The sequence below is a fragment of the Caenorhabditis remanei genome, chromosome II (assembly GCF_010183535.1).
Source record: "Caenorhabditis remanei strain PX506 chromosome II, whole genome shotgun sequence".
Lineage (NCBI taxonomy): Eukaryota > Metazoa > Nematoda > Chromadorea > Rhabditida > Rhabditidae > Caenorhabditis > Caenorhabditis remanei.
The window spans coordinates 1,374,348-1,400,131 of NC_071329.1; the positions used below are offsets into that span (position 1 = coordinate 1,374,348).

General features: G+C 39.1%; 6 protein-coding genes across 6 annotated transcripts; all 6 read right to left on the reverse strand.

The window, feature by feature from the left end:
• Window positions 1–256: 256 nt before the first annotated feature.
• GCK72_003900 (uncharacterized protein) lies at window positions 257–810 on the reverse strand (the record flags this gene model as incomplete). The annotated part of the gene is made up of 2 exons (XM_003100253.2): window positions 257–409; window positions 463–810. 2 exons carry the CDS (start codon window positions 808–810, stop codon window positions 257–259), a joined length of 501 nt encoding a protein of 166 aa, XP_003100301.2.
• An 887-nt stretch (window positions 811–1,697) lies between these two features.
• On the reverse strand, window positions 1,698–2,253 carry GCK72_003901 (uncharacterized protein; the record flags this gene model as incomplete). The annotated part of the gene is made up of 2 exons (XM_053724322.1): window positions 1,698–1,850; window positions 1,906–2,253. The coding sequence occupies 2 exons, from the start codon at window positions 2,251–2,253 to the stop codon at window positions 1,698–1,700; spliced, it is 501 nt and encodes a 166-aa protein (XP_053588516.1).
• Window positions 2,254–2,879: 626 nt separating this feature from the next.
• GCK72_003902 (uncharacterized protein) lies at window positions 2,880–4,163 on the reverse strand (the record flags this gene model as incomplete). Its single annotated transcript, XM_053724323.1, has 4 exons — window positions 2,880–3,032; window positions 3,082–3,423; window positions 3,688–3,813; window positions 3,864–4,163. 4 exons carry the CDS (start codon window positions 4,161–4,163, stop codon window positions 2,880–2,882), a joined length of 921 nt encoding a protein of 306 aa, XP_053588517.1.
• Window positions 4,164–4,445: 282 nt separating this feature from the next.
• Window positions 4,446–4,931, reverse strand: GCK72_003903 (uncharacterized protein; the record flags this gene model as incomplete). Its single annotated transcript, XM_053724324.1, has 2 exons — window positions 4,446–4,571; window positions 4,644–4,931. 2 exons carry the CDS (start codon window positions 4,929–4,931, stop codon window positions 4,446–4,448), a joined length of 414 nt encoding a protein of 137 aa, XP_053588518.1.
• Window positions 4,932–6,015: 1,084 nt separating this feature from the next.
• Window positions 6,016–14,718, reverse strand: GCK72_003904 (uncharacterized protein; the record flags this gene model as incomplete). The annotated part of the gene is made up of 9 exons (XM_003100318.2): window positions 6,016–6,177; window positions 6,434–6,866; window positions 6,915–6,987; window positions 7,996–8,350; window positions 10,044–10,469; window positions 12,434–12,510; window positions 13,861–14,304; window positions 14,355–14,578; window positions 14,624–14,718. 9 exons carry the CDS (start codon window positions 14,716–14,718, stop codon window positions 6,016–6,018), a joined length of 2,289 nt encoding a protein of 762 aa, XP_003100366.2.
• A 680-nt stretch (window positions 14,719–15,398) lies between these two features.
• On the reverse strand, window positions 15,399–20,288 carry GCK72_003905 (uncharacterized protein; the record flags this gene model as incomplete). Its single annotated transcript, XM_003100254.2, has 6 exons — window positions 15,399–15,818; window positions 16,999–17,078; window positions 17,137–17,258; window positions 17,401–17,543; window positions 18,545–19,429; window positions 20,037–20,288. 6 exons carry the CDS (start codon window positions 20,286–20,288, stop codon window positions 15,399–15,401), a joined length of 1,902 nt encoding a protein of 633 aa, XP_003100302.2.
• Between the last annotated feature and the right edge of the window lie 5,496 nt (window positions 20,289–25,784).

The window sequence follows — 25,784 nt, forward strand, 5'->3', positions numbered from 1 at the left end:
ATTCAAATAACTGGGTAATCAATCTGATAACGATCAGAAATAGTGAGAAATAGAAAAGATTCGCTTGAATACACTGGTTTATCGTGGAAAATGATAGTAAATTAGAAAATATCGCCTGTGGCCTCATTTTTGGGTCTCGGCGCTCATTTAAATATGACAAATGAGAACTTTGTGCTAAAAAATGGGAAAATCACAATTTTTGACAAAAACGGGATGAGGAAACAAATAAAAGCTGGTATTGAGGGGAAAAAACATATCAAATGGTAAAGTACATATAGAATACGAGAGTAGCCAATAAGATGTTGAAAAACCAAATGGAATTCTCTGGAACTGGCTCGAAATCGGGCGGTGCGTTGAACCAATCAATGGTTTGATGGAACTGGCGGAGGACGCTTCGGCGCCATGTGTCCTGGAAAAATTTATTGATTTTTTGTCTGTTTCGAAGTTTTTAGGGTGAATAACCTCAATATCAATCTCAAGAACGTCTGCAATGTCCTGTAAAGTTCCCATAAATTCGTTCGTCAATGTGACTAATTTCTGGGCACAGGCGGTTCTAGCTCTCGCTTCCGCAAGCTTCGTTTCGAAATTCTCTTTATTTTTATAGCGATTTTCGACGATTTTCTCCCTTTTTATCGCGATTTCCAAAGTTTGTTCCGTATTTTTTAGTGTTTTTCTCGTAATCTTTGCCATCTCATACAAACTTTCCGGCTCATTCGCAAATCTTTGGACTCCAACGAATACATCTAGATTGCCTATGATTCGCTCTATATTTTCGACCAAATTTTCGAAAAGCATCAATTCTTCATCCATTAGAATCGCTTTTCTGCAAAAAAAAACTTATAAAAATGATGGGAAACCTTTTTAAATTGGACAAAATTTTGAAAAATCGTTTCATTGTTAATCTGGATTACTGTCAGCGATTTGGTGCATTTGCGCGTGTCAGTGTTTGCGGACTTGGCGGAAAATCCACGTGGCATTCACTTTCAGCTGATTTTTTGTGTTTTCTGGGCGATTTTCTGGTGTTTTTTGATGGAAATTCGTCCAAACCAATAAAAATTCACAAAAATCGGCTTAAAATATATAAAAATCACTAAAAAAAAGCTACGACTCTTATTGTCGCGACAAAAAAGTTCCGACATTTTTTACCGACGCGTGTTTGCGGACGCAGTGCTAAATTATTAAATTTTCCACTGAGTCCGCAAACACGCGTCGGTAAAAAATGTCGGAACGTTTTTATTTCGATAATATTTTAGGTGATTTTCCTGCATTTTCAGCGATTTTGTACATTTTTAATTGAAAATTCAACTTTAAAATCTAAAAATTAACTCGAACCCGTCTAGAAATCACTAAAAATAACTGAAAACTGCAAAAAGTACTGTAAGCGATTCTGTGCATTTTTACGTGTCGGTGTTTGCGGATTTTTCAGAAAATCCACGTGTCACCGTTTCCAAACATTTTCAGGGTAATAAAACCCGATTTTTCACATGAAATAGCTGGAAAGCATCAGGAAAAATCTATTAACATCATAATATCACATCTCAGCGAGTCCGAACGAAAAGTAAAAATTTCACAAGAAAAACAATAGAAATGAAAATGTTGGGGCTTAAGAATGGGAAAATCGCAATTTTTGACAAAAAATGGGATGAGGGAACATATAGAAACTGGTTTTGAGGGGAAAAAATCAATGAACAAAAAATTCAAATAGTAAAGTACACATAGAATACGAGAATAACCAATAAGATGTTGAAAAACCAAATGGAATTCTCTGGAACTGGTTCGAAATCGGGCGGTGCGTTGAACCAATCAAGGGTTTGATGGAACTGGCGGAGGACGCTTCGACGCCACGTGTCCTGGAAAAATTTATTGATTTTTTGTTGGTTTTTCGGAGTTTTTAGGGTGAATCACCTCAATATCAATCTCGAGAACGTCTGCAATGCGTTGGATATTTTTCATCAATTGTTTTGTCACAGTGAGTAGTTTCCGTGCACAGGCGATTATAGCTCTCGCTTCCGCAAGCTTCGTTTTGAAATTCTGACTATTTTTACGGCGATTTTCGATGATTTTCTTCGATTTTATCGCGATTTCCAGATTTTGTTCCGTCTCTTTCAATGCTTTTCTTGTCTTCTTTGCGATCTCATACAAACTTTCCGGCTCATTCACAAATCTTTGGGCGTCATCGAATAGTTCTAAATCGCCTAAGATACGCTCTAAATATTCGACTACATTTCGGAGATTGATAATTTCTTCGTCCATTTGAATCGCTTTTTCTGCAAAAATAAGTACAAAAATGATGGAAAACCTCTTTAAATTGGACAAAATTTTGAAAAATCGTTTCATTGTTAATCTGGATTACTGTCAGCGATTTGGTGCATTTGCGCGTGTCAGTGTTTGCGGACTTGGCGGAAAATCCACGTGGCATTGACTTTCCGCCGATTTTTAGTGTTTTCTGGGCGATTTTCTGGTGTTTTTTGATGGAAATTCGTCCAAACCAATAAAAATTCACAGAAATCGGCTTAAAATTATATAAAAATCACTAAAAAAAAAGCTACGACTCTTATTTTAGGTGATTTTCCTGCATTTTCAGCGATTTTGTACATTTTTAATTGAAAATTCAACTTTAAAATCTAAAAATTAACTCGAACCCGTCTAGAAATCACTAAAAATAACTGAAAACTGCAAAAAGTACTGTAAGCGATTCTGTGCATTTTTGCGTGTCGGTGTTTGCGGATTTTTCGGAAAATCCACGTGGCACCGTTTTCAAACAATTTCAGGGCAATAAAACCCCATTTTTCACATAAAATAGCTGGAAAACATCAAGGAAAACGTATTATTACATAAATTAGAACACAGAAAACACAATTACATCATAAAATCACATTTTAAAACGTTAAATACACAAAGAATACAAGAATAGCCAATATAACGTCGAAAAACCACACGGAATTCATTCGGACGAGCTCAAAAACGGGCGGCCAGTCGAAATAAGCGCCGATTCTATTGTGCCATATGATAAAGCGTCGGAGCCACGTGTCCTGAAAAAAATTTTTTTTTTGGGAAAACATTTTTTTTTTAGAAAACTACCTCAATATCCTGCCCAAGATCCCTCGCAATTCGCTGAAAAGCCTCCAAACACACTTTTTCTACGCGAACTTTCTCCTCGAATTCCCGAATTTTCTCTCTAATTTCTCCAATTTTCGTCGCGTAATCCTCAATACTCCACTGATGGAATTCGATGTGTTTCTTCGTTTTTCTCGCCTTTTCCAGCTCGTTTTCCGCCTTTTTCAGCGCTGCTCTCGCTTTTTTTGCGATTTCGAACAAGTTGTACGGCTCCTCGCCGTATCTATCCAAAAGGTCCGCTGTATTTCCGACGGGGGTGTCGAAATTTTCGATGAGGACGAGTCTGCCGTCCATTTGGGAGGAATTCTGGAATAGAAATGAATGAAAATCCAGAAATATCGCTAAAATTCTTTGGTGGGTTACGGTCAGCAATTCTGTGCATTTGCGCGTGACGGTGTTTGCGGACCCCACGTGGCCACGTGTGGAAGTCAGGGTGACGAAAAAACCAATTTTTTTGCATAAAAACGCGGTGAAAAGTGTTGAAAAGTGGTGAAACTTCATTAATACACAGATGAGAACTTGATAAATACAAATATACACATTTCAAAATGTAAAATACACATAGAATACAAGAATAGTCAATAAAACTTCGAAAACCCAAATTGAATACGGTGGAATTGGCTCAAAAACGCGCGGCGCATGGATGCGATCGTGAAGATGTTGGAGGAGGCGGAGAAAGCTTCGGCGCCACGTGTCCTGGAAAAAATCAAGATTTTCAGACTGAAAATTTAAAAAATCCTTTATACCTCAATGTCGATCTTGAGAAAATCGGCAATTTGCTGAATGAAATTCACAAAAAACTCTTCTTCTCGAACTTTATTCTCTAATTCCTGAATTTTCTCATTGGCTTCCGCAATTTTCGCCTCATAATCCTCAATATTCCACTGATGGAATTCGATGTGTTTCTTCGTTTTTCTCGCCTTTTCCAGCTCTTTTTCCGCCGTTTTCAGTAATTTTCTGAACTGCTTCGCGACCTCAAACAAGTGTTCCGGTTCATTCACAAATCTGGCTGCGAAACGCCTTATATTGATCCCTCCTTCGTTCATTTGGGCGTTTTTCTGCAAATTGGGATACTGTAACCAAGTTCGGTGCATTTGCGCGTGGCGGTGTTTGCGTACATCTCAAAAATAAAAATTTCAGCGATTTCAACGCATTTCAAACAATAAAAAAGCTGGAAAACAATGAAAGCAGACATCAAATATTATTAAAAGCGGAATAAATCGAAAAAAATCGAAAAAATCAATAATCAATTACAGAATTTCAGTTCAAAATGGTACACGAAGGTTCAAGTTACATGGTGTGGTTAAAACGTTGAATTTGATCAAAAATTAGTAGAAAAAATAGGCAATTATGATGATTATGAGGATAAAAATTATTATTTTTGACGAGTTCTTGCTGTTTTGAAGCGTTGGAATCCGGCGGCGGTAGTGCTGGAATTTCGAGTGCCACGTGTTCTGGAAATATCGATTTTTCAATGAATTTGGGTGATTTTTATGGATTTTTTCGAGTATTTTGTCAATTTTCACCTCCAAATCGATTCCTTTCTGCTCTGCGATCGCCAAAAGGAACTCCAGCGCCGCCTGTGCAATCCGCACGTCGCGATCGAATTGTTCGGTGATTTTCCGGAATTTATCGATTTTCTGCTTGCTCTCCGTCATCTTTTCGATTTCCTTCTGATATTTCAGCGAAAGCGCCGCCCGTTTCTGCTTTTCCGTCAATTCGGCTCTCGCTTTTTTCACTGATACGCGCAGTGATTCGGGAAGGATTCGTCGGACGAGTAGTTGAATTGCGGCGGCGGTTTCGATGTCGGACATGTTAATTCTGCAAAAAATAATGGAAAATTCAAGAAAAACGGGAAAAATTAGTGAAAAACGAGAAGAGAACGCTGAAAATTAAAAAGTAAGCATGAGTGGAGTACTGTCAGTGATTTGGTGCACTTGCGCGTGACGGTGGTTGCGGACTTTTCGAAAATCCACGTGGCATCGATTTTCAGCCGATTTTCAGTGATTTCCGAGCATTTTTGGGTGATTTCGATGATTTTTCAGTGTTTTTCCATGCCTTTTTATCCAAAACACTATAAAATTCACTGAAATCGACTTTAAAATATCTAAAACTCTTAAAAAATAGCTGAAAGCCCATTTTTCTGTTTCTTGGTAATTTAATCAATACTTCAGCTTATTTTATTGTATTTTCAGTTTTAAAATGACTTTTTAAATACAAGAAGAATGTAAAAATCACAAAAAATATCTGAAAATTACCAAAAAGTTCACCTAAAAGTACTGTAAGCGATTTGGTGTATTTGCGCGTGACGGTGTTTGCGGACTTCGCGAAAATCCACGTGGCATCAATTTTCAGCCGATTTTCAGGTGATTTCGATGATTTTTCAGTGTTTTTCGATGCATTTTTATCCAAAACACTATAAAATTCACTGAAATCGACTTTAAAATTTCTAAAAATCATGAAAATTCACTGGAAGCCTGTTTTAGCTGATTCTGTGTAATTTAATCAATACTTCAGCTTATTTTATTGTATTTTCAGTTTTAAAATCATTTCTTAGATACAAAAAACGTCTAAAAATCGTAAAAACATCTGAAAACCGCCAAAAAGTTTACCTAAAAGTACTGTTAGCGATTCTGTGCATTGTTTGCGTGACGGTGTTTGCGGACTTTTCGAAAATCCACGTGGCATTGATTTTCAGCTGATTTCATCCTATTCCAGACGATTATTCCGCAAAAAATTGTTAAAAGAACAATAAAACCCCAAATAAGTGCATTCATTTACAAGTCTCTCTTTTTTTTGGTGGATAAATAAAACAAAATGAATAAAATATATATGAAATTTTCGCGAAAAGATCATTGAATAAAAACATGTGGAAAATCGAGAAAAAAATGGAATAAATTAGGCGATAGTGTTGGCGAGTGAGAAGAAGAGCACCTCCTTCTTTCCCTTCAGTTGACGTGTCTGGTGGGGTTCGATCGCTTTGAGAATCGTGGCGAGACGGGTGACCATTTCCGATTTGCTCATATCCCCACATTTTCCGTTCATTTTGTGAAGAAGTTCCTGGAAAAATAACGGCGTTTTTTCGGGTGCAAAATGCGCTCCATCGCAAACGAGAGAGTATCGACGAGAGAGACGCAGAGTTTTTTTCTAGCGCCGACACACATTTTCACAGTTTTTGATCTATTTTCGCTGTTTTTCGTAAATTATTATGAAAAACAGCGAAAATAGGACAAAAACTGTGAAAATCTGAGTCGATTCTCTCTCGTTTGCGGTGGGGCGCATTTGTAAAAGAGTACTTATTTTCCCCGTTTCTTACCTTTGTAGTATGCGGTTTTCTTCTCAAATACCGCCGAACCGTCTCCTCATTCAATCCCTCCTCAAACTTCGCCGCTGGCTTCGCCTTCTTCGCATCACTCGGCCCGACGCCATCAGTTTTCACTTCAGAATCCTCCCCTAACGGTCGTTTCTTCGCTCCGCCTCCTCCTCCAGCCACTTCCGCATTCTTATTCGCCTTCAAAAACACGACGGATTCAATCTTTTCCGTATCCGGATCATCTGAATCCGTTCCAGATGATTCTCGCTCCTCGACGTCGTTTCCCTTCTTCTTATCATCTGGTTTCAGAAGTTTCTTCGCCAAATCATCGTCAGATTCATCTGAATCCGTCTCGAATAGCTTTCGGGCACCCTCTTCTTCGGCCACGCCCACTAGTTGCTTCTCGATTTTCTCGTCAGATGGCACTTGCTCGCGGCTGAAAATTTCAGAATAGGCCACGCCCCTTTTTGGAACAAAAACTCACTCAGAATCGGTTCCACTGTCAGAAATGTAGTCGTATTCACGTCCCTCGTCCTCTCCGTCAGATGATTCGTATTCTGGAAGAGAATATATAAGAGTCTGGGGTACCATCGGCGCGTTTTTCGATAGTTGAGTGGGTGGAGCTTTCTGATGTGGTTTTGCCTATTTTTATCAAAAAACCGCTGAAAAGTAGGCGTGGCCTAGAAGTAGGCGGAGCTTTAGAGCCTATTTTCGGTTTCTAACGCGTTTTTGCCAGTTTTTTCATTAAAAACACTCGAAATCACCTCAAAAAGGCGAAAAATTAGTCAATAGTTCCAAATTTCTGTCTGAACACTGTCTCAAAAGTGGGCGGAGCTTCAGAGCCTATTTTCGGTTTCTAACGCGTTTTTGCTCGTTTTTATCGAAAAACTGTTTGAAATCACCTCAAAAAGTGCAAAAAAATTCGTCAAAATTTCAAAATTTCGGATTTCTATTTGAAAACAGACTCAAAACCTGCCAGAAACTTTCTTTTGCCAGAAAGTGGGCGTGGCCTAGAAGCGGGCGGAGCTTCAGAGCCTATTTTTGGTTTCTGACGTGATTTTGCCCGTTTTTTCATTAAAAACCGCTTGAAATCACCTCAAAAAGGCGAAAAATTCGTCAAAAATTTCAAATTTCTGTCTGAACACTGTCTCAAAAGTGGGCGGGGCTTAAAAGTGGGCGGAGCTTCAGAGCCGGAGCAAGATTTTCGGTTTCTAACGAGTTTTAGGCGTTTTTTCTCAAAAAACTGCTCGAAATCACCTCAAAAAGACAAAAAAAACGTCAAAATTTCAAAATTCCGGATTTCTGGTTGGAAAAAGACTCAAAACATGCCAGAAAGTGGGCGTGGCCTAGAAATGGGCGGAGCTTCAGAGCCTTTTTTCGGTTTCTAACGCGTTTTCGCCCGTTTTTTATCAACAAATCGCTCAAAAAAGGCAAAAAATTCATCAAAGTTTCCGGAATTCTGTCTTTTTGCCCGTTTTTCATTAAAAATCGCTCGAAATCACTTCAAAAAAGGCAAAAAATTCATCAAAATTTTTAAATTTCTGTCTGAAAAGTGTCTCACTCACTGGCAACCTCATCACTATTCTCGACTCTCTGTCTCTTCTCTTTCGCCGGCTTCAAATTCTTCTTCTTCTTCTTCTTATTCTTCGCCTTCTTCTCATCTCCACCGCCTTCTCCCTCATCCCCTTCATCATCTGAATCATCGGAACTCCCTTCGTCTTTAATCTTTAAAAGTCGTTTCTGTTGCTCCGTCATTTCCGAATCGTCCGTCGCATTCAACTGATTCTGAATCGCCGCTTTCAGTGCGAACTGATTCATCACTTTGTTTCGTTGAGAGAATTGCTCTTCCGCCTGATCGATATCCAACGTTTTATGCGTGATCGCTGGCAGAAATTTGTGCCATTCGTCCACTTTGTACGCCTGAATTTCAATTTCCTCATGAATTTCCTGGAAATTGAGAAGGGGAGGGGTCAGAAAAGAGTTTTTAGATGAAAAAAAAGTGGATTTTTTGGATTTCTTGGCGATTTTTCACAGGTTTTCAGTGAAAAATTGAGAATATTATCGTTTTTAAGCCAATTTCGATCAATTTTGGACAATTTAGCATCGATTTTCGGCAAGAAATGAGAATTTTTGTGAATTTTCACGATTGTTAGTCGATTTTCAGCAGTTTTCCCACCTTAAACTCGCGGAACTTTCGCTGTTTCAAAATGATCCGGTTTCAGAACGTGTTTGGAGCAGGTTTTAACCGATTTCGGGTGATTTTTCACCGGATTTCAGTGAAAACTTGTCTACTTTACAGTTTTTGAGCCGATTTTTCAAGATTTTCGTTGTTTTTCATCAAAAAATCGAGAGTTTTAACGATTTTAGACCGATTTCAAAAAATTTTGGTCCAATTTCTGGTATTGATGGTTTTGAGCCGATTTTCATCAATTTTCGGAAAAAAATTGAGAATTTCATAGTTTTTGACCCGATTTCAACCGCTCGACCCGGGTGGTTTCAAAAAAGATCCCTGAGCCAGTTTTGATGGTTTAGCGGCGGTTTTGAGCCGATTTTCATCAATTTTAAGTGGAAAAAAAGAGGATTTTAACGATTTTAGGTCAATTTCTGCCAATTTTCAGCAGATTTTCGTTGTTCCCGGGCCAAAAACCGAGGATTTTAATGATTTTAGACCGATTACAGAAAAATTTGGACCAATTTCTGGTATTGATGGTTTTGAGCCGATTTTCATTAATTTTCAGTAAAAAAATGAAAATTTTATCGTTTTTAAGTCAATTTCTACCAATTTTGAACGATTTACTATCGATTTTCGGCCAAAAATCAAGGATTTTAACGATTTTTGTCCAATTTCCTACCTTAAACTCGCTAGACCCGGGCGGTTTCAAAAAAACCCAATAGTCCGCATGCTCATTGGCTTTTTTAACGATGTTAGGCCGATTTCAGCCAATTTTGGACCAATTTCTGGTATTGATGGTTGTGAGCCGATTTTCATCAATTTTCAGTGAAAAAAAGAAGATTTTAATCGATTTTAGGTTTTAGGCGATTTTTAAGCCGATTTTTCAGCGATTTTAAGTGAAAATTGAGATTTCTAAGTAAAAAAAACCAATTTTTAACGTTTTGAAGCCAATTTTAACCGATTTTGAACGATTTTGCATCGATTTAGGGAAAAAAAAGAGGATTTGTATGGTTCTGGGTCGATTTCAACCAATTTTCAGCCGTTTTTTCGTCCGATTTTTCTCGCATTTCCTACCTTAAACTCGCTAGACCCGGGCGGTTTCAAAAAAACCCAATAGTCTGCGTGCTCATTGGCTCCGCCTTCTCTGATTCCCCTCATCTGCCGTTGTCGTCTTAGTTTAATAGTTTTTGACCCAATTTCAACCAATTTCAAATGGTTTCAGGCAAAAAATGAGGGTTTTTAAATGAATTTTCACGATTTCTGTCGATTTAAGCCGATTTTTCACCGATTTTCAGTAAAAATTGAGAATTCTAAGTTAAAAAACAACAATTTTTAACGTTTTTAAGCCAATTTTAACCGATTTTGAGCAATTTTGCATCGATTTAGGGGAAACAAAGAGAATTTGTATGGTTCTGGGCCGATTTTTCCCGCATTTCTCACCTTAAACTCGCTCGACCCGGGTGGTTTCAAAAAAACCCAGTAGTCTGCGTGCTCATTGGCTCCGCCCTCTCTGATTCCCCGCATCTGTCGCTGTCGTCCTTCCGGTTCGGTGAACGTGAGTTTCCACGGTTGATTGTCGAGTTTATAGCTTTTCGACTGCCGTCCGTACTTCTTTCGTCTCGCCTCCTCACGTGCCGCCTTACCGTATTCCGATCCTTCACCGTATTCTTGAACCGTCTGAGTCGATAGAATCACTCTCTGATTGTCTTCTCTCTCCATCGTCACCGCACTCTCTAACGTCCATTTCGATGTGTCCACTTTGTCCATTCCGTTGAACATCATTACTGAGTAACGGACATTGTCATTGCTCTTCGCGACACGCACGTTGAAATCGTTTCGAGACGCGTCTTCTGGTTTTGACGTCATCTGGAAAATTGGGAATTTGGGGAGGGATTTGGAGGGAAACGGGGAAGAATTGACGGAAAATTGAGAAAAATGGAGGAAAATTGGTTGGAAATGAGAAAAAATGAGCATTTCATACGATTTCAAGCTGATTTATAGACAAAAATCGATTGAAAATAGCATTTCAGACAGTTTTTTGGAGAGAAAATGATGATGTCGGATGAAAAAAACGCAAAAAATTGGCGAGAAATCATGATTTTTAATGGAAAAATTAAAATTCTGACTGAAAATAACCTTAAAATACTAAAAACTAGAAAACAGTTTTCACCGATTTTAAGGTGACGTCTTCTGGTTTTGACGTCATCTGGAAAATTGGGAAAATTTTGTGGAAAATTGAGAAAAATCGGGAAAAATTGACGGAAAATTGAGAGAAAATGAGCAATTTACAGATTTTTGTAATCGAAAAATGGAAAATTTTGAATTTTAGACAGATTTTGACTAAAAAATACTCAGGAAATCCCGAAAACGACAATTTTGTAGAGAAAATTTGAAGAAAATGAAAGAAATTAGCCTTGAAATGAGCAAAAATGAGAATCTCAGACAGCTTTTAGCTGATTTATAGACAAAAATCAAGTGAAAGTCGTATAAAAATCCGGAAAAATAAGCATTTTTGTCGAAAAAAACGCGATTTTGGAATCGTTTCGAGAGACGTCTTCTGGTTTTGACGTCATCTGGAAAATTGGGAATTTGGGGAGGGATTTGGATGGAAATGGGGAAGAATTGACGGAAAATTGAGAAACATGAAAGAAAATTGGCTGGAAATGAGAGAAATTGAGAACATAGACAATCTTTTGGGTAGAAATTGATGCCTTTCTTCATTTTATCTCGAAAATGAGGCATTTGGGAAGAGTTTTGACGGAAAATTACGAAAAAAATGACCTGCAATTCTGCAATTTACAGTTTTTTGGCGAGAAATCACGATTTTTACTCGAAAAATGAAAATCCTGACTGAAAATCTCAAAAACTAGAAAAAAGTTTTCAGCGATTTCAGTTGAAATTGGGCTAAAAACATGTGAAAATATTGATTTTTTCGTAATTTGAAAAGGTTTTTTGATAAAAAATAGAGAAAAAACGGTCCGAATTCATGTTTTCAGTGTGAAAGAAATGGATTTTTCCATTGAAAAATCGATGATTGCAGAGAGAAAAACTCATTTTTCGACAAGCATGTCCGGGTATGACGTTACGACCGCACTTCGGACCTCTCATCTGAAGGCACGCAACGCGCACGCGACGCACGCAACTACGATGCTCCGAAATTCGGCTGGCCGCGAAATTTGAACGCGATAAAGTGAAATAAGACTATTCTACGGGGGTTTCTCGTGAATATTATTCATTTTTTCGCATATTTTCTCAAAAAACGAACGAAAAAAAGATTTATTAATTTCATTTCAAATGAGCAATTTTCAGAATTTCAGACGGATTTTGACTAAAAATACTCATAAATCTTGAAAACTAGTGATTTAAATTGAAATTGGCTCTAAAAATCTGAAATTTCGATAATTCCGGAGGGAAAAACTCATTTTTCGATTCAAAAACGGCCCAAAATCGACATTTCCAGTCAAAAAACCATCTGAAAATCATATTTTCGAGGCGAAAATTCTGGAAAAACTGAAAATCACACTTTTCCAGCTAAAAAAAACCAACAAAAAACGCAAAAAAGATATCAAAATGATCGAAAATTTGCAGTTTCGAACGTAAAAATCACAAAAATCATAATTTTTAAAAGTAAAAACTCGAAATATTTATGAAAACAGTCCTAAACTACCAAAACTAACCGAGAAAAAGCGCTTAAAAACGGGGAAAAAACTGAAAAATCAATAAAATAAAAACAAAAAAGAGAGAAACCTAACAAGAAATACACGTAAATCGAAGAGAATTTAGAAGAGATTTAGAAGGGATTTTCGATTTTGAGCCTGATATTTCAGTACTTTCATCTCGATCACGTTGGCAATCTCCTCCGCTTTTCGATTCTGACCGTAGTAATCATGGAATTGACCATCCGGATCTGCAAAAATGGAGATTTTAGAGTGAAAAATAGGATTTCTGAGCCAAAAATTGGGAGTTTTCGAGGTTTTTAGTGTCAGAAAAAGAGAACTTCGATGGAAAAATCAATTTTTCGGCTCAAAATTCAAGTATTTTCGGCCGAAAACTGGTAATTTTCGAGGCTTCTGGTGCTTGGAGAGTATTTTTAGTAGGAAATTAGTTAAAAACCCAATTTTAGGAAGAAAATGGTAGTTTTCTATGTTTTTTGGTGTCAGGAAGAGAAATTTGGTTGAAAAATCAGTTTTTCGGCTCAAAAATCATAAATTTTCAGCGGAAAGTAGTTTTTAGCTGCAAAAATACGATTTCAAGCTGAAATTTTGTGACTTTTGACTGAAAATGTGGGAAAAAGACATTTTTGAGCCAAGAATTAATAGTTTTCGAGATTTCTAGTGTCAAAATCAATTTTTCGGCATAAAAATCGATAATTTTCGGATATTATGAAGCGAGACGTAGTTTTTAGCAGCAAAAATATGATTTTGAATGAAATTTTGTGATTTTTAGAGCAGAAATTCATTTGTTAAGCCTCAAAATTGTCATTTATAGACAGTTATGAATTCAGGCATTTTGGGCTCAAATTCTTCAATTTCTAGGGTTTTTTGAGCGATTTTCAGAGCCGAAGAGCTTAAAAACTGAAAATTTGGGCGATTTTTGAGCCCAGAAGTCTCAATTTCCAAGTTTTAAGCTATTGGACAGGAATTCTCATATAGAATGAGCCTTTTTCATATTCTGTCGAACCGAAAATCTATATTTTTGCCATTTTTTAAAGATTTTTGTCATACAAAACCTGAAAAGTCTCATTCTACGTGAAAATTCTTGCCCAATAGCTCAAAAACTCGGAAATTGAAGCTTCCTCGCCCGGAATTTCATTTTTTGAGCTTTTTGAGACCAAAAATTCTGATTTTCGTTCAAAAAAACTCTAAAAATTGTAGAATTTGAGCCCAAAATCTCTCAATTTATGATTTTCAGAAAATGGCAATTTCGAAGCTCAAAAAACGAATTCATGCTCAGAAAATCACAAAATTTCCGCTTGAAATCCTATTTTTGTAGCTAAAAACTACTTTTGATTCAAAAAATCTGAGAATTATCAATTTTTGAGCCGAAAAACTCAATTTGACACAAAAACCTCGAAAACTATCCATTCTTGGCTCAAAAAAATCCATTTTTCGTAGTTTTGCAGCTAAAAACTACTTTTTGACTCAAAAAATCATGAAATCATCGATTTTCAGGTATTTTCAGCTCTAAAAAACCATTTTCTACCTTCAAATTCATGAATTTTAGGGATTTTCACTAGATTTTCACTACTCAAACTCACCAATCAAGTACATAATCACAGTATGATCAACAATATAATCATCCTCTTGTTTCGACGTACGTGGTCCCTGACTATGATAGACACGGAACGTCTTCGCAACCTTATTCACTTGTTCCTGACTCCCAGTGAACCCTTTCAGCTTATCCGAAAACTCGCTACAGTACTCTTTGACCCGTTCCACGGAATCTCTCTCCGGATCCACTGAAATGAAGACAGGCACAATGGGCGGTGCATTCTTTTTCGCCTCGACAATCTCCACTACTTTCACCATTTTCTCAATCTCATCTGGACAAATGTCCGGGCAATTTGTGAATCCAAAATACATCAGAAGCCAATTTCCCCTCAACTCCTCAGACCCTTCCAGTTTTCCGTTCGTATTAATCAACTCCCATTCTCCACCGATTCTCGCCTTTCCAGCTGTCTGTTTTCTATGCTTTTCTCGCTCTTCTAGCCTTATTTTTTGATATAAAACAGGGCGGCTAGACAACTTCCACCGACTGCAAACGTCCCCAGCACAGTTTTCCAATTGAAAATACTGCTACGTTTGAACGCCTCCTGCTCCGCTTGTTTTCGGAAATTCATGAAATTTTTATCGATTTTTCCAGTGGGCGTGGCATCTTGAAGCTTATCGTTGAGTGATTCGGTCTCTTTTATTCCAGTTTTTAGAATTTCATTCAGCTTTTTCAGATCTTTCTGCAAATCCGTCTCCAAATCGTCGCTGAAATCAAAAATTTATTACTTTTGAGGGTTTTTCGCCACTTACCCCTTCTTTTTATCGGAAAATCGTGCAGCGGACGCCAGTGACCATACTGGTTTGGTGTTTTTGCAGAGATTCGCCGAGGAGCACACCAGCGACATCGTTCGCAGCATTTTTCTGGAAAAATTAGAGATTTTGGGTGGAAATTGAGAAAAATCGGGTCGAAAAAATGATGTTTGGTGTAAAATTGTGAAAAACCACAAGAAATGTATAATTTATAGGTTAAAAGTAGCCTTTTATCACTAAAATTCACTTAACAACCACAAACATCCATTAGAAACCACTAAAAATTGATGAAAAAACCACGATTTTTTACGAAAAAGAATTAACAGCTTTTTCGTGTTTAAAACATCGATTTTCAGGTAAATAATAGTGAAAAATATGATTTTTAGCAGCTAAATCACCCTAAAACAACAAAAAACTCTCAAAAAATCAAGAAAAACCACTAAAAACCAACAAAAAACATGCAAAATCACGATAAAAATATTATTCGAATTCCCGTAAATCCACACCATTTCGTCTCTTCCCCGCGAGACCTTTTCCGAGAGGAGTACACGGACCTTGGTATTCTAGTCCCGCGGACTCCAAGGCCACCGTAAATCCACACCGAATTTCCGTTTTTTATTTGTTTTTCCGGTGTTTTGTGTGTTTTTCGCCGATTTCTGGGTGTTTTTCGCCGATATTCTTTGTTTTTCTGCGAAAAACAGGTGTTTTTATCCCAATTTATTCGATTTATTAGTGAAATTTCCACAAAAAATAACATTTCCAGTAAAAAAAATAATTATTTAGCAACCATCTCATTAAAATGCTTGATCAAGCTCTCCTTCGCCGACAAGACGGGCGCGATTCTCTGCAATTTCTGCGTATCCAACGCACAATTTCCCTTCGTCGCCAACAACTGTTGAGCCCTCTCGGTTTCCACACCGATCGGTGTCGGATTCACCGCGTCATCCACAATTTCCTTGTAGATTTTGACGACTTCGTAGAGGGAAATTGGCTCCGGATTCACCAAATTCAACGTGCCGCCCGTTCGTTGCTCCATTAGATTGCACATTGCGTTCATACAGTCGGGGAGGATGGTTAGGGACACTGGAATGTCGAAGAGCTCTTTGTATTTGATAATTTTGGAGAGCAAATTGCGTGGTTGCTCCAAATCCAGACTGAGTGGAAGCGTGATGCGGACGTTGAGGTTTTCCCAGCCCTGAAATCCCTTTTAAGAGAATTTTTTGGCAAAAAATAGTCTTCTAAGGACATCCAGACATTCAGACATACCGACAGATTTCAATTTAGTCAATCTGTGTGTCTGTTTGTCCGAAATCTGCCTTTTTCTTAGGCTTTCACTGTTTCAGTCACTCCATCTGTGTGTCTGTGAATCCCCCTAGTGTAATCTGGGCATTCGAACACTAATTTAGCCTAATTTTCTCCATTTTTTGTCGCTTTTTGTTCAAAATCGGCAATATTTTCAGACTTTCCAGCTTGAAGCACACAAAATGTTGTCTGTCTGTCGATCTGTTCGTCCGGATGTCCATTTTGAGTTTTTTCTGGACATCCGGACACACCGAACTACGATTCTTGAAAAAACTCGTTTTTTTACGATTTTATCGCCATATTTCCCCCTAATATCACATTTTTTTTTTAATTTTTATCAATTTCAGCCAAAAATCTTGTTTTTTGACAATTTTAGATCGATTTTCCCCTAATTTTCATCAATTTCAGTAGAAAAATCGGGGTTTTTGACAATTTTAGAGCCCTATTTCTCCCATGAAACCCAAAACTAATCTGTCTGTCTGTAGGACTATCCGGATGTCCGCAATTTCCAATTTCCTGATTGCAAGGCTTATCTATCTGTGTGTCTGTGCATCCAGATGTCCAGAAACCCGATTTAAAAGAGCTTCAAGACGTTATTTTTTTGTCTGTCTGTAAATCTGTCCGTCCCGATGTACAATATCTCGGACATCCGGACAAACAGACAGTCATCTATAGCTATGGCTCGTCTGTCTGTCTGATGGTTTGTCCGGATGTCCTCAAGCTAGACGCTGAGCAATCTCTCTGTGTGTCTGTGCATCCAGATGTCCAGAAAACATATTCAAATTGCTCTTCGTCTGTCAGTCTATCCAACTATCCTGATGTCCACAGCACTGGGTAATCTGTCTGTCTGTAAATCTGTCCGTCCAGATGTCCAAAAGTCTGGCAAACGCGGTCATCCGGACAAACCGACTGTCATCATAGAATTGGCTCGCCTATCTGTGTGTCTGTGCATCCAGATGTCCAGAAACCCGATTTAAAAGGGCTTCAAGACGTTATTTTTTTGTCTGTCTGTAAATCTGTCCGTCCCGATGTCCGCAGACATCCGGACATCCGGACATCCAGACAAAACTCACATTCTGATTGAAATAATTCATCTGTCGATCAGTGAACCCTTTCACCACAGAATACGCCGATCCAAAGAACGTTGGCTCGTCTGAAAATGGGGAAAAATGGCAACATTTTTGCATTTTAGTACCCAATAAACCACATACCCTCCTCTTTGAATTCGTCGCCGCCAATCGGGTGTTCCTTATCATAAGCAAACATATAACCAGTGCCAATGTACGTATAGTGCAGTCCGATTTTTCGACACATGTGCGCCAAAATTGTCGCGCTGAAAGTGAGAAAATCGGATTTTTTTTGGCATTTTTAGCTCAAAAAACGTCTAAAAATCAGTTGTTTCGATATTCCAGTAAGCTCCGCCCCCTTCCTGGAAGTTCCAGACAAAGTGGGCGGAGTCTTCTTCAGAGCCTTACCTATACATATTATCCCTGACATTGATGAAAACCTTGTCGGCTCCGCCCTCCAGGTACTCGATAGTGTTGCATCCCGGCCCATGGGTCCGTCCGGTGACACAGATCACATGGGTGACACCGAGTAGGGCGAGCTCTTTTTCGACCTGAAATTGGTCGTAGTCGGGACAAAACGATAATGTGACAGATAGACAGACAGACAGAAATCCATGATTTTTTGTGCATCAGTTTGTCTAAATGTCCGCAATTTCAATGTGGACATCCGGACTAACCGACAGATAGACAGAAAACCTATGAGATATCGCTGCGCCGGTTTGTCCAGATTTCACGTTTTGGACATCCGGACAAACTGACAAAAACAATTGAAGTATGTCTTTCTGTTGCTCTGTTAATCTAGATGTCCGAAAACCAGTTTTCTGGAAATCGGGACATCTGGATATTCGGACACACCGACAGACAGAAAGACAGAAATCCGAGATTTTCTGTGCACCAGTTTATCCAGATGTCCGGAATTCGATTTTTCAAGAAATCGCGGATTTTCTGTCTGTGTGGCTGTTAGTCCAGATGTCTAAAAATATGCGGAAATCTTGTTTCGCAAAAAAATTTTGTCTATAACTCTGTTTGTCCCCAGAAAAAACAGTTTTCTGGAAATCCGGACATTCGGAAACACCGACAGACAAAACAGGTCCGTCTGTCTATCTGTTCGTCTAGATAACATTCAGAAATCTGATTTATCTGGAAATCCGGAAACCTGGGCAAACCGACAGACAGACAGAAATTGCTGATTTAGATCATCCGGCTATCTGGTATGTCTATCCATTTGTCCGGATGTCCGTTCTCAAGAATTCGGATATCCGGACGAACAGACAAGCCTAACGATATGTATGTTTGTACGTCTGTAACCTATGAGGTGTTTTCTGGAAATCCGGACATTCGGACACACCGACAGAATCCGCTGATTTCAGTTCGGATCATCTGAACATCTGTCTGTCTATCCTTTTGTCCGGATGTCCGTTCTCTAGAATTTGGACATCCGGACACAACAGACCAGTCTAACGATCTGTCGGTGTATCTGCGAATTCAGCGTCTGTCTGTCTGTATGTCTGTCTGTATGTCTGTCTATCCAGATGTCCCCCTGCCCACTCACCTCCTCATCACTATCAAATCCGACCTTCTTCTCCGCCAACACATACGGAATCTCTCTCGCTTTCAGCACATGCTGCAACTCCTGTCCAACATACCCCTTCCCTCCATAAATCGCCACATGCATCTTCACGTGCGTCCGCTCCTTCAACGCCGACGCTACCGTAATCCGCATCCCATCGTCAAACGACGTAGAGGGCGCCCATCCCAACTCGTTTTGAGCCTTTTCTATACTAATAAAGTATCTCAAATCGTTATACGGACGGTCTGGAATCGACTTGTATCTCGGTGGCTCGTGAGCCCGCCCGAGTTGTCGATCCACTTCTTTTTGAATCGTTTTTGCCAAGTCAGCCACATTCTTCTCATAATACGTCCCCAAATTATAAATCTCCTGGAGCCGCCCGTTCTCTGTGACCGCCTTCAATCCGGCACTGGCGTCATCCACGAATAGCCACGATCTCAGTTGCTTGCCAGTACCCTGAATTGTGTACTCCCCACGGGCCTTGGCTATCTCGATGAATCTCGGCACAACCTTGACGTCCCACTGATTCGGACCGTAGATATTATTCATACGGGCGGTCACAATCGGCAGGTTGTACTGACGCTGATAAGCTCTGACGTACGCCTCACCGGCGATCTTTGTAGCGGCATAAGGGTTACCTGGGAGCAGACGAGAATGCTCCACCTTCCCTTGCTCATCCGCTGATAGATCCGAGTCACCGTACACCTCATCGGTACTGATATGAACGAATCGCTGAATTCGACCGTATTTTCGGACGGTGTCGAGGAATTGAATGAAGGAGAGCACGTTGTTTTGCACGGCTTCGGCGGTCTCATTGTAGCAACGGGTCGAGGTGCAATCGGCGGCGAAATGGATCACGGTATCGATCTGGAAATGAGAAAATTGGAAGTTTTTGGCTGAAAATGCAGACCACGCCCATTTTCGCAGTTTTGCCGCACAGTTTCGAAGATTTTGAGCAAAAATATGCCAAAATGTGGCAGCTCCCCGGATGCCACGCCCACTTGGGCTGATTTTAAGAAAAATATCTGGAAAAAGTGGGCGGAGCCTATTTTCCAGAATTACGAATAAAATTTGGTTGTTTTGCGTCTCGAAAAGTTTCTGAAAGATTTCGAGCAGAAAAAAGCCAAAATAGAAACTATGCGGCACATCTGCAAAAAGTGGGCGGAGCCTTTTTTCCGGAAATCTCATTCTTGCGTTTCGACAAATTCCAAAGGGTATTCGAGCGAAAATCGAAACAATGCGGCATTTTTGCAAAACAAAATGGGCGGAGCTTGAAATCAAGCATTTGCAAGTTTGCCGCACAGTTTGGTTTCTTCCTCCATTTTCAAGAATTTCGAGGGAAAAATCCTGCGAAACAGCTAGGCCACGCCCACTTTTGCAATTTCACCGCAAAATTCAAACTATTCTGTAGCAAAACCGCCTAAAAATGGCGCATGGCCTAGAATCCCAAACTAGGCCATCCCTCGGTTCTCACCTCATTCTCCTCGAAAACATTCAAAATCGCTGCCTCGTTCTTGATATCAGTGAGAACCAACTTGTATCTCGCCGACTGTCTCACCGACTCGTTCACATTCTGCGTATCACTATTCAGAATCAACTTGTCGATATTGACAAAATTGCATGTCGGCCACGCGTCGTGAATGTAGTTGACAAAATTGGAGCCGATGAATCCGCATCCGCCGGTGATCACCACGTTCTTCGGGGTGTAGGTTGGAGGAGTGGTCATACTGTAAATATGAAGGATTTGAGGTTGAAATGGAGAAAATGAGAGATGTTTCGAGATAATTAGCTTGGAAACTCGATTTTGAGCATTCTGAGATGCCAAGTGGCATAAAAATCCCAAAGTCAGGATTCTAACTATCTGGAAATCTGAATTGCCAGATTCCAGGGAATCTAGAAGCCAGAATCTCCAGATTCTGAAGTCACGGTGGCTGAGATTTCTGAAATTCTATGCCATAGAAATTGAAATAAAGAGGCTCTACTTCACAGAATGATCTGAAATCCCGAATTTTGAGATTCCAGGGTCAAAAATAGCCTGTGAATTCAAAAAAGAGGGATTCTATGGCTTGAAACATCTCATATTTAAGATTCCAAACTACCGGATGACCCTGAAACTGAAATTTGCGAAATTTCAAATCAAAAGATAGCCGGATTACTCAGAATTCAGAATCTAGAGCTTCTGGAGTCCTAAAAAATCTAAGATTCTAGAACATCAGTTAGCCTAGAAATCCAAAATTTCCGAATTCTGAGATATCAAATGGCTCAAAATCCTAATAGTCAGAATCCTGAAATTCTAGACTACCTGGAGATTGAAAATTGGAGTTCTAAGGATTCAGGCAACTTTAAAACCCGAATTCTCGAAATCTAGGCTGAAAAACGGCTTGGAATTCAAATTTTCGGGATTCCAGAACACGGGATCACCTAGAATTCAGAATATCTAAATTCCAGGACTCAGCGTCTCCAGGAGCATAGATTCTAGACGTCGAATTGTCTAGAAACTCAGAATTTCCATGTTTCGCTCAGAATCCTGATAATCGGAATCCTGACACTCTAGGCTTCTCTGAAACCCGAATTCTCGAAATCTAACGGCTTGGAATCTCTATTTTTGGGAATTCTGGACAATTAAAATTCAGGATATCCCAAGCGTCTCCTGTAGCACAGATTCTAGACATCAGATTGACCTAAAAACCCCTAAAAATGGCGTCAAAACCACAAGAAAAAACCGCAGAATTCTCACATTCTCTGTCAGAATGAATACAGATTCTGCGGTCTTGGTAAAAAGATATATATGACGCCGGGCCGAGATCTAGGATACTGATAGAAAATGAGACGACAAGACACCGACTAGGTGAAGGTCATTCTCTTCTCGACAAATCGATTAGTCGGTTTTGAAGAGAATAGAGAGGGCATAGAGACACGTGGATAGCATGGAACAAAGAACGAGAAGGAGGAAGATAAATAAACAAATAAAAAAAAAAAAAAACACACAAAAAGTGTGAATTCAGTGATCATTGGTGTTTGATCGAATTCTACTTTAATTGATGTCCATTGGGGTGAATCACCCGCGGTACATCGGTTCTTCCGGTGGTGAGGAATCGAGATTTCAACAGATTTTTTGAAGAGAAATGTTGAAATTACCAGAAATTACCCAACTAGTGACCAATTATGTAATTCCACCGCCCTTTTTACTATCGGTTAGGTTGGAGAGGGTTACATGGTCATTTCGATGATTTTCTGGTTTGTTGGAATTCTGTTATCTAGAATCTTAATGATTGAGATTTTGGAAACTTTTGAAGATTCCGAGATACTCTGAGATTGTAGAGATTACTAATAAATTCAACAGATTCTAGAGAGGAATTTTGGATTCTGAAAAATTGTTGAGAATCTGAAAATTTTGAGATTCTGAGAATCTGAAGATTCTAGAAATCCGGAAATTCGGAAAATTCTGAGATTCTGATATTCTGAAGATTCTAGAAATTCCGAAATTCTGAAGGAAATTCTAGCCAAGATTTTAGATCCTGAGTTTCGTTAAATTCTGATATTATGAGAATCAGAAAAATCAGAAGATTCTGGAAATTTTGGAGATTCTAACGCGGATTTGAGATTCTGAAAATCTGAAAATCTGAAGATTCTAGAAATCCTGAAAATCTGAAATTCGATAAATTCTGAGAATCTGAAAATCTGAAGATTCTAGAAATCCTGAAAATCTGAAATTCGATAAATTCTGAGAATCTGAAAATCTGAAGATTCTAGAAATCCAGAAATTTCTGAGATCCAGGAAATTCTGAGATTCAAGCTGGAATTTCAAACGACGATCTGGAATTTTTGAGATTCTAGAGATTCTGTAATCCTAAATATTCGGAGACTCGGAGGATCCAGATGATTTTCAGTCATTCCTCTATTTTCTAAGACTTCTTCACCCTATTTTATCTGAAACTCCTTGTTTTTGGCCTTTCAAACTTGCTGAATTCGAAAGTGCTAGATTATGAAAATCTATAGTCTTTCATAATTCTGTTTGAAATGAAAGAGATCTCCCCTCTTCCACGGCCGCCTCCCTACGAGGAGTAATCGTGACATTCTGCTAAGAAACCAGAGAAGTGAGAACTCTATTCATCGACATGTCTGTCGGTATCTCTCATCAGCCCGTTTATTCTTAGATTCCAAAATTGAGTCTTCAACTAACTAAGTAAGGCTTCCAGGTGACCGTGGAGTTACGGGATATGACCTATATCAGTGGAAAGCTGAGAAAACGCTGATTTCAAATATATATTCAGTTTTTGCCCTCGAGACCTGCTATTCGAGAAAAATGAGGCCAACGTTTGAACCGCCTACACCACGTTGCCGATACTTTTGACACGTTGGTAAGGTAATTCCTTGTTAGGAGTTCAAACTTTGACCTCATTTTTCTCGAATACCAGGCCTCGAGGGGAAAAACTGAATATATATTTGAAATCTGCGTTTTCTCAGCTTTCCAATGATATAGGTCACGCCCCTTAACTCCAGACCGAATCCATGACCTTCCCTAGTAAGCTTACCATGGCAAACCTGAATCAGTCTATACGGGTGTTCCCAAGTTTGCAGCTGAACTGAAATCAAATTTTCATAGCTTATTCTACACCAATAGCTTTTAAGCTTTCTCAGTCTCCGATCTCTTAAACCGAGTGAAAAGAGAACATTCTCCCCTACTCTCCATCCCTTCTGTTTCTAATTAGCACCTCCTTTGCTCTCTCCTACCCATCCCAAACCCAACCAGCTGATCATGTGACAACTCACAATTGCAGCAGCAAAAAGGGGGAACCTAAAGAGTTTCGAAAAAAAAGAGTTTAGATGAGTGAATTCTCGGGTTTCTTCACTCGTCTGACTCTCCTCGTCTCTCTCTCTATTTGTCCCTCTCTCTCCCTCTTTTCATCACACATTTCAATTCTCTCCAATTTTTCGTCCTGCACATTTAATATTATAAGTTTGTTCGATTTTTAGGACCTAAAGTCAATAGAGAAAATGAAAAGAGTTCTTCGATTCTTTGGGGGAAGTTTTCGTCTTTTGAAAATAGCAGAATTCTATCCAGAAGAATGTACAAGTGCGCTCTACTTTTGTCCAGTAGAGCGCATTTCCATCGCTTGCGGTTTCCTTCTTTTGATAAAATGATACACATTTTATCACTTTCGTTCCTCAGGAATTTCCGGCTTCTTCGTGTTCTTTGGCTTCTTCTTCTTCTCCCCAGAGCCCTCACAGCTGCTCCCTCGCCTCAATAATTATGACGAACATTGAGTTTGTCAGAGGTTCAAAGGTTTCCACTTTCTCACCTGATGAGATCAACAGCTGTTCACTGCTGAAAAGTAGTATACATTCATGTGTTCTTTTAAAACTAAAAGAGCAGAAAAGTTGGCTCTTAGATCCACTTAGTCCGGAAGTTTTGAGCTGTGGAGCACCAGATTCTCAAATTCCGGTTGTTTAGCCACTTTTTGACTTGAAAAGAACCAAAATTTGGCATTATAAGTCGTTTTTTTTTACTCAAAAAGTATTTTTTTGACTCAAAAAGGCTTTTTTGGCTCAAAAAAAGGCTTTTCGAGTCAGTAAAAGGCTATTTGAGTCAGAAAGAGCAACACTGAGCTCTATTTCCTCTTTGAGCATCATCCCAAATGCTCCAAACTCGGCTATTTTCGTCAATCCAATCCGGAAAACCATCATCATTTCCTGGATGACTTCCTATTCTGATTTTTCACGAGATTTCCAGAAAAAGCCATACATTTCTGAAAATTGTGAAAAAAAAACGAATTTGAGACTTTTCTTGATTAAATTGCTAGAAGTTCTCACAATTCTATGATTCTCGGAATCGCGTGTTCAAAAAATACAACGTCTTATTCAGATTGAGTCAATCTTAAATTCTATAAGATTCTGTTTGAAAGTACCTATTCTGACTTCAGAAGACACCAGGTGGAAATCTGAAAATTGAAATTTTCAAAGTTTTTGGTGACCTATCTCTGAATGTCTGAAAACAGCTCGGCATTTTCAGCACACATTTTTATTTTCTTTTCTATTTCTGAGAAACAGGAATCAGAAAGCACATTTCCAGGAAATTGGGTAACGCCTACTGAAAAATGAGCTCAATTATCTAGCTTATACATTGCTGCTCATTTTTCAATGTGCTTCTGAATTGGCTCATTAGGAAAGCTTTTTTAATGCTTTTTCGCTTTGTCAGCCGAATTTCTGCTATTTTTCTCAAAAGGTTGACTATCTAGGCCTGATTTTACCAAGATCAAGGACATCTGGATACCCAGAAAGAGCATCATAGATTTTGGACATTATTTAGTGTCAGCTCACCTCAATTTGGAAATCCGGAAAGCTCTATCCAACTGAATTCAAAAATCCGAATCTAGAGATTGGTGATATCCCCATTCGTTAGAGGTATCCCAAAACCAGGTCTCACATTCCGAAGATTACGGTAGTCTGAACGGTCGGATATCCGGATTTCGAACATCAGGTCTTTCTGACAGACAGACGGGCTGGATAACGAGTCTCTGGACATTGTCATACGGTAGATAAAGATTCAAGAACTTCCGGACACACAGACAGACGTGAGAGCGTGTCTGTGAAAGTTCTGGTTTTCTGAAATTCTGATTCAAGTTCAGTCGCGTTTACCCTGTTTCATGTGACTGATGCCTACTGTAACTGGAAAAGTTCTGAAGACAACGGACATCCAAACAGACCGGTAATAGCTGCTGGTTCACCTTGGCAGACGGGAGATGGTCTCTGTGGACATCCGGACTCTCAGATCTGTCGATAGACCTCAGAAATCGGTTGAAATCGGCTATAATCGGTTAAAATCGGGTGAAATTGGCAAAAATCGACTAAAAATGCTCGAAAATTCGGCTGAAATCGGGTGAAATTGGCAAAAATTGGCTGAAGACATTCGGACACTCAGACCTATCTATAGACAGCAAAGAGTCGTTGTGGACGTCTGGTCACCCAGACCCCTTCCCATATTCTCAAAGTTGGTCAAGACAACTAATTAATTTAGTTTTCTCTTTCATTCCAAAAAATTCTTCAACTAATAAATTTCTCGTTGTTCATTCATTTCCTTCTCCTGCCACCGCCGCCAATTTCATTTCGGTGTAGCAGTAATAAGAAGAGACAGAAAGAGAGTACATTTCACATTCCGTCATTCTTGATACGTGAATGTGTCTGCGTCTCTTCACTCTCTTCGTTCCAAAGGCAAGAATGA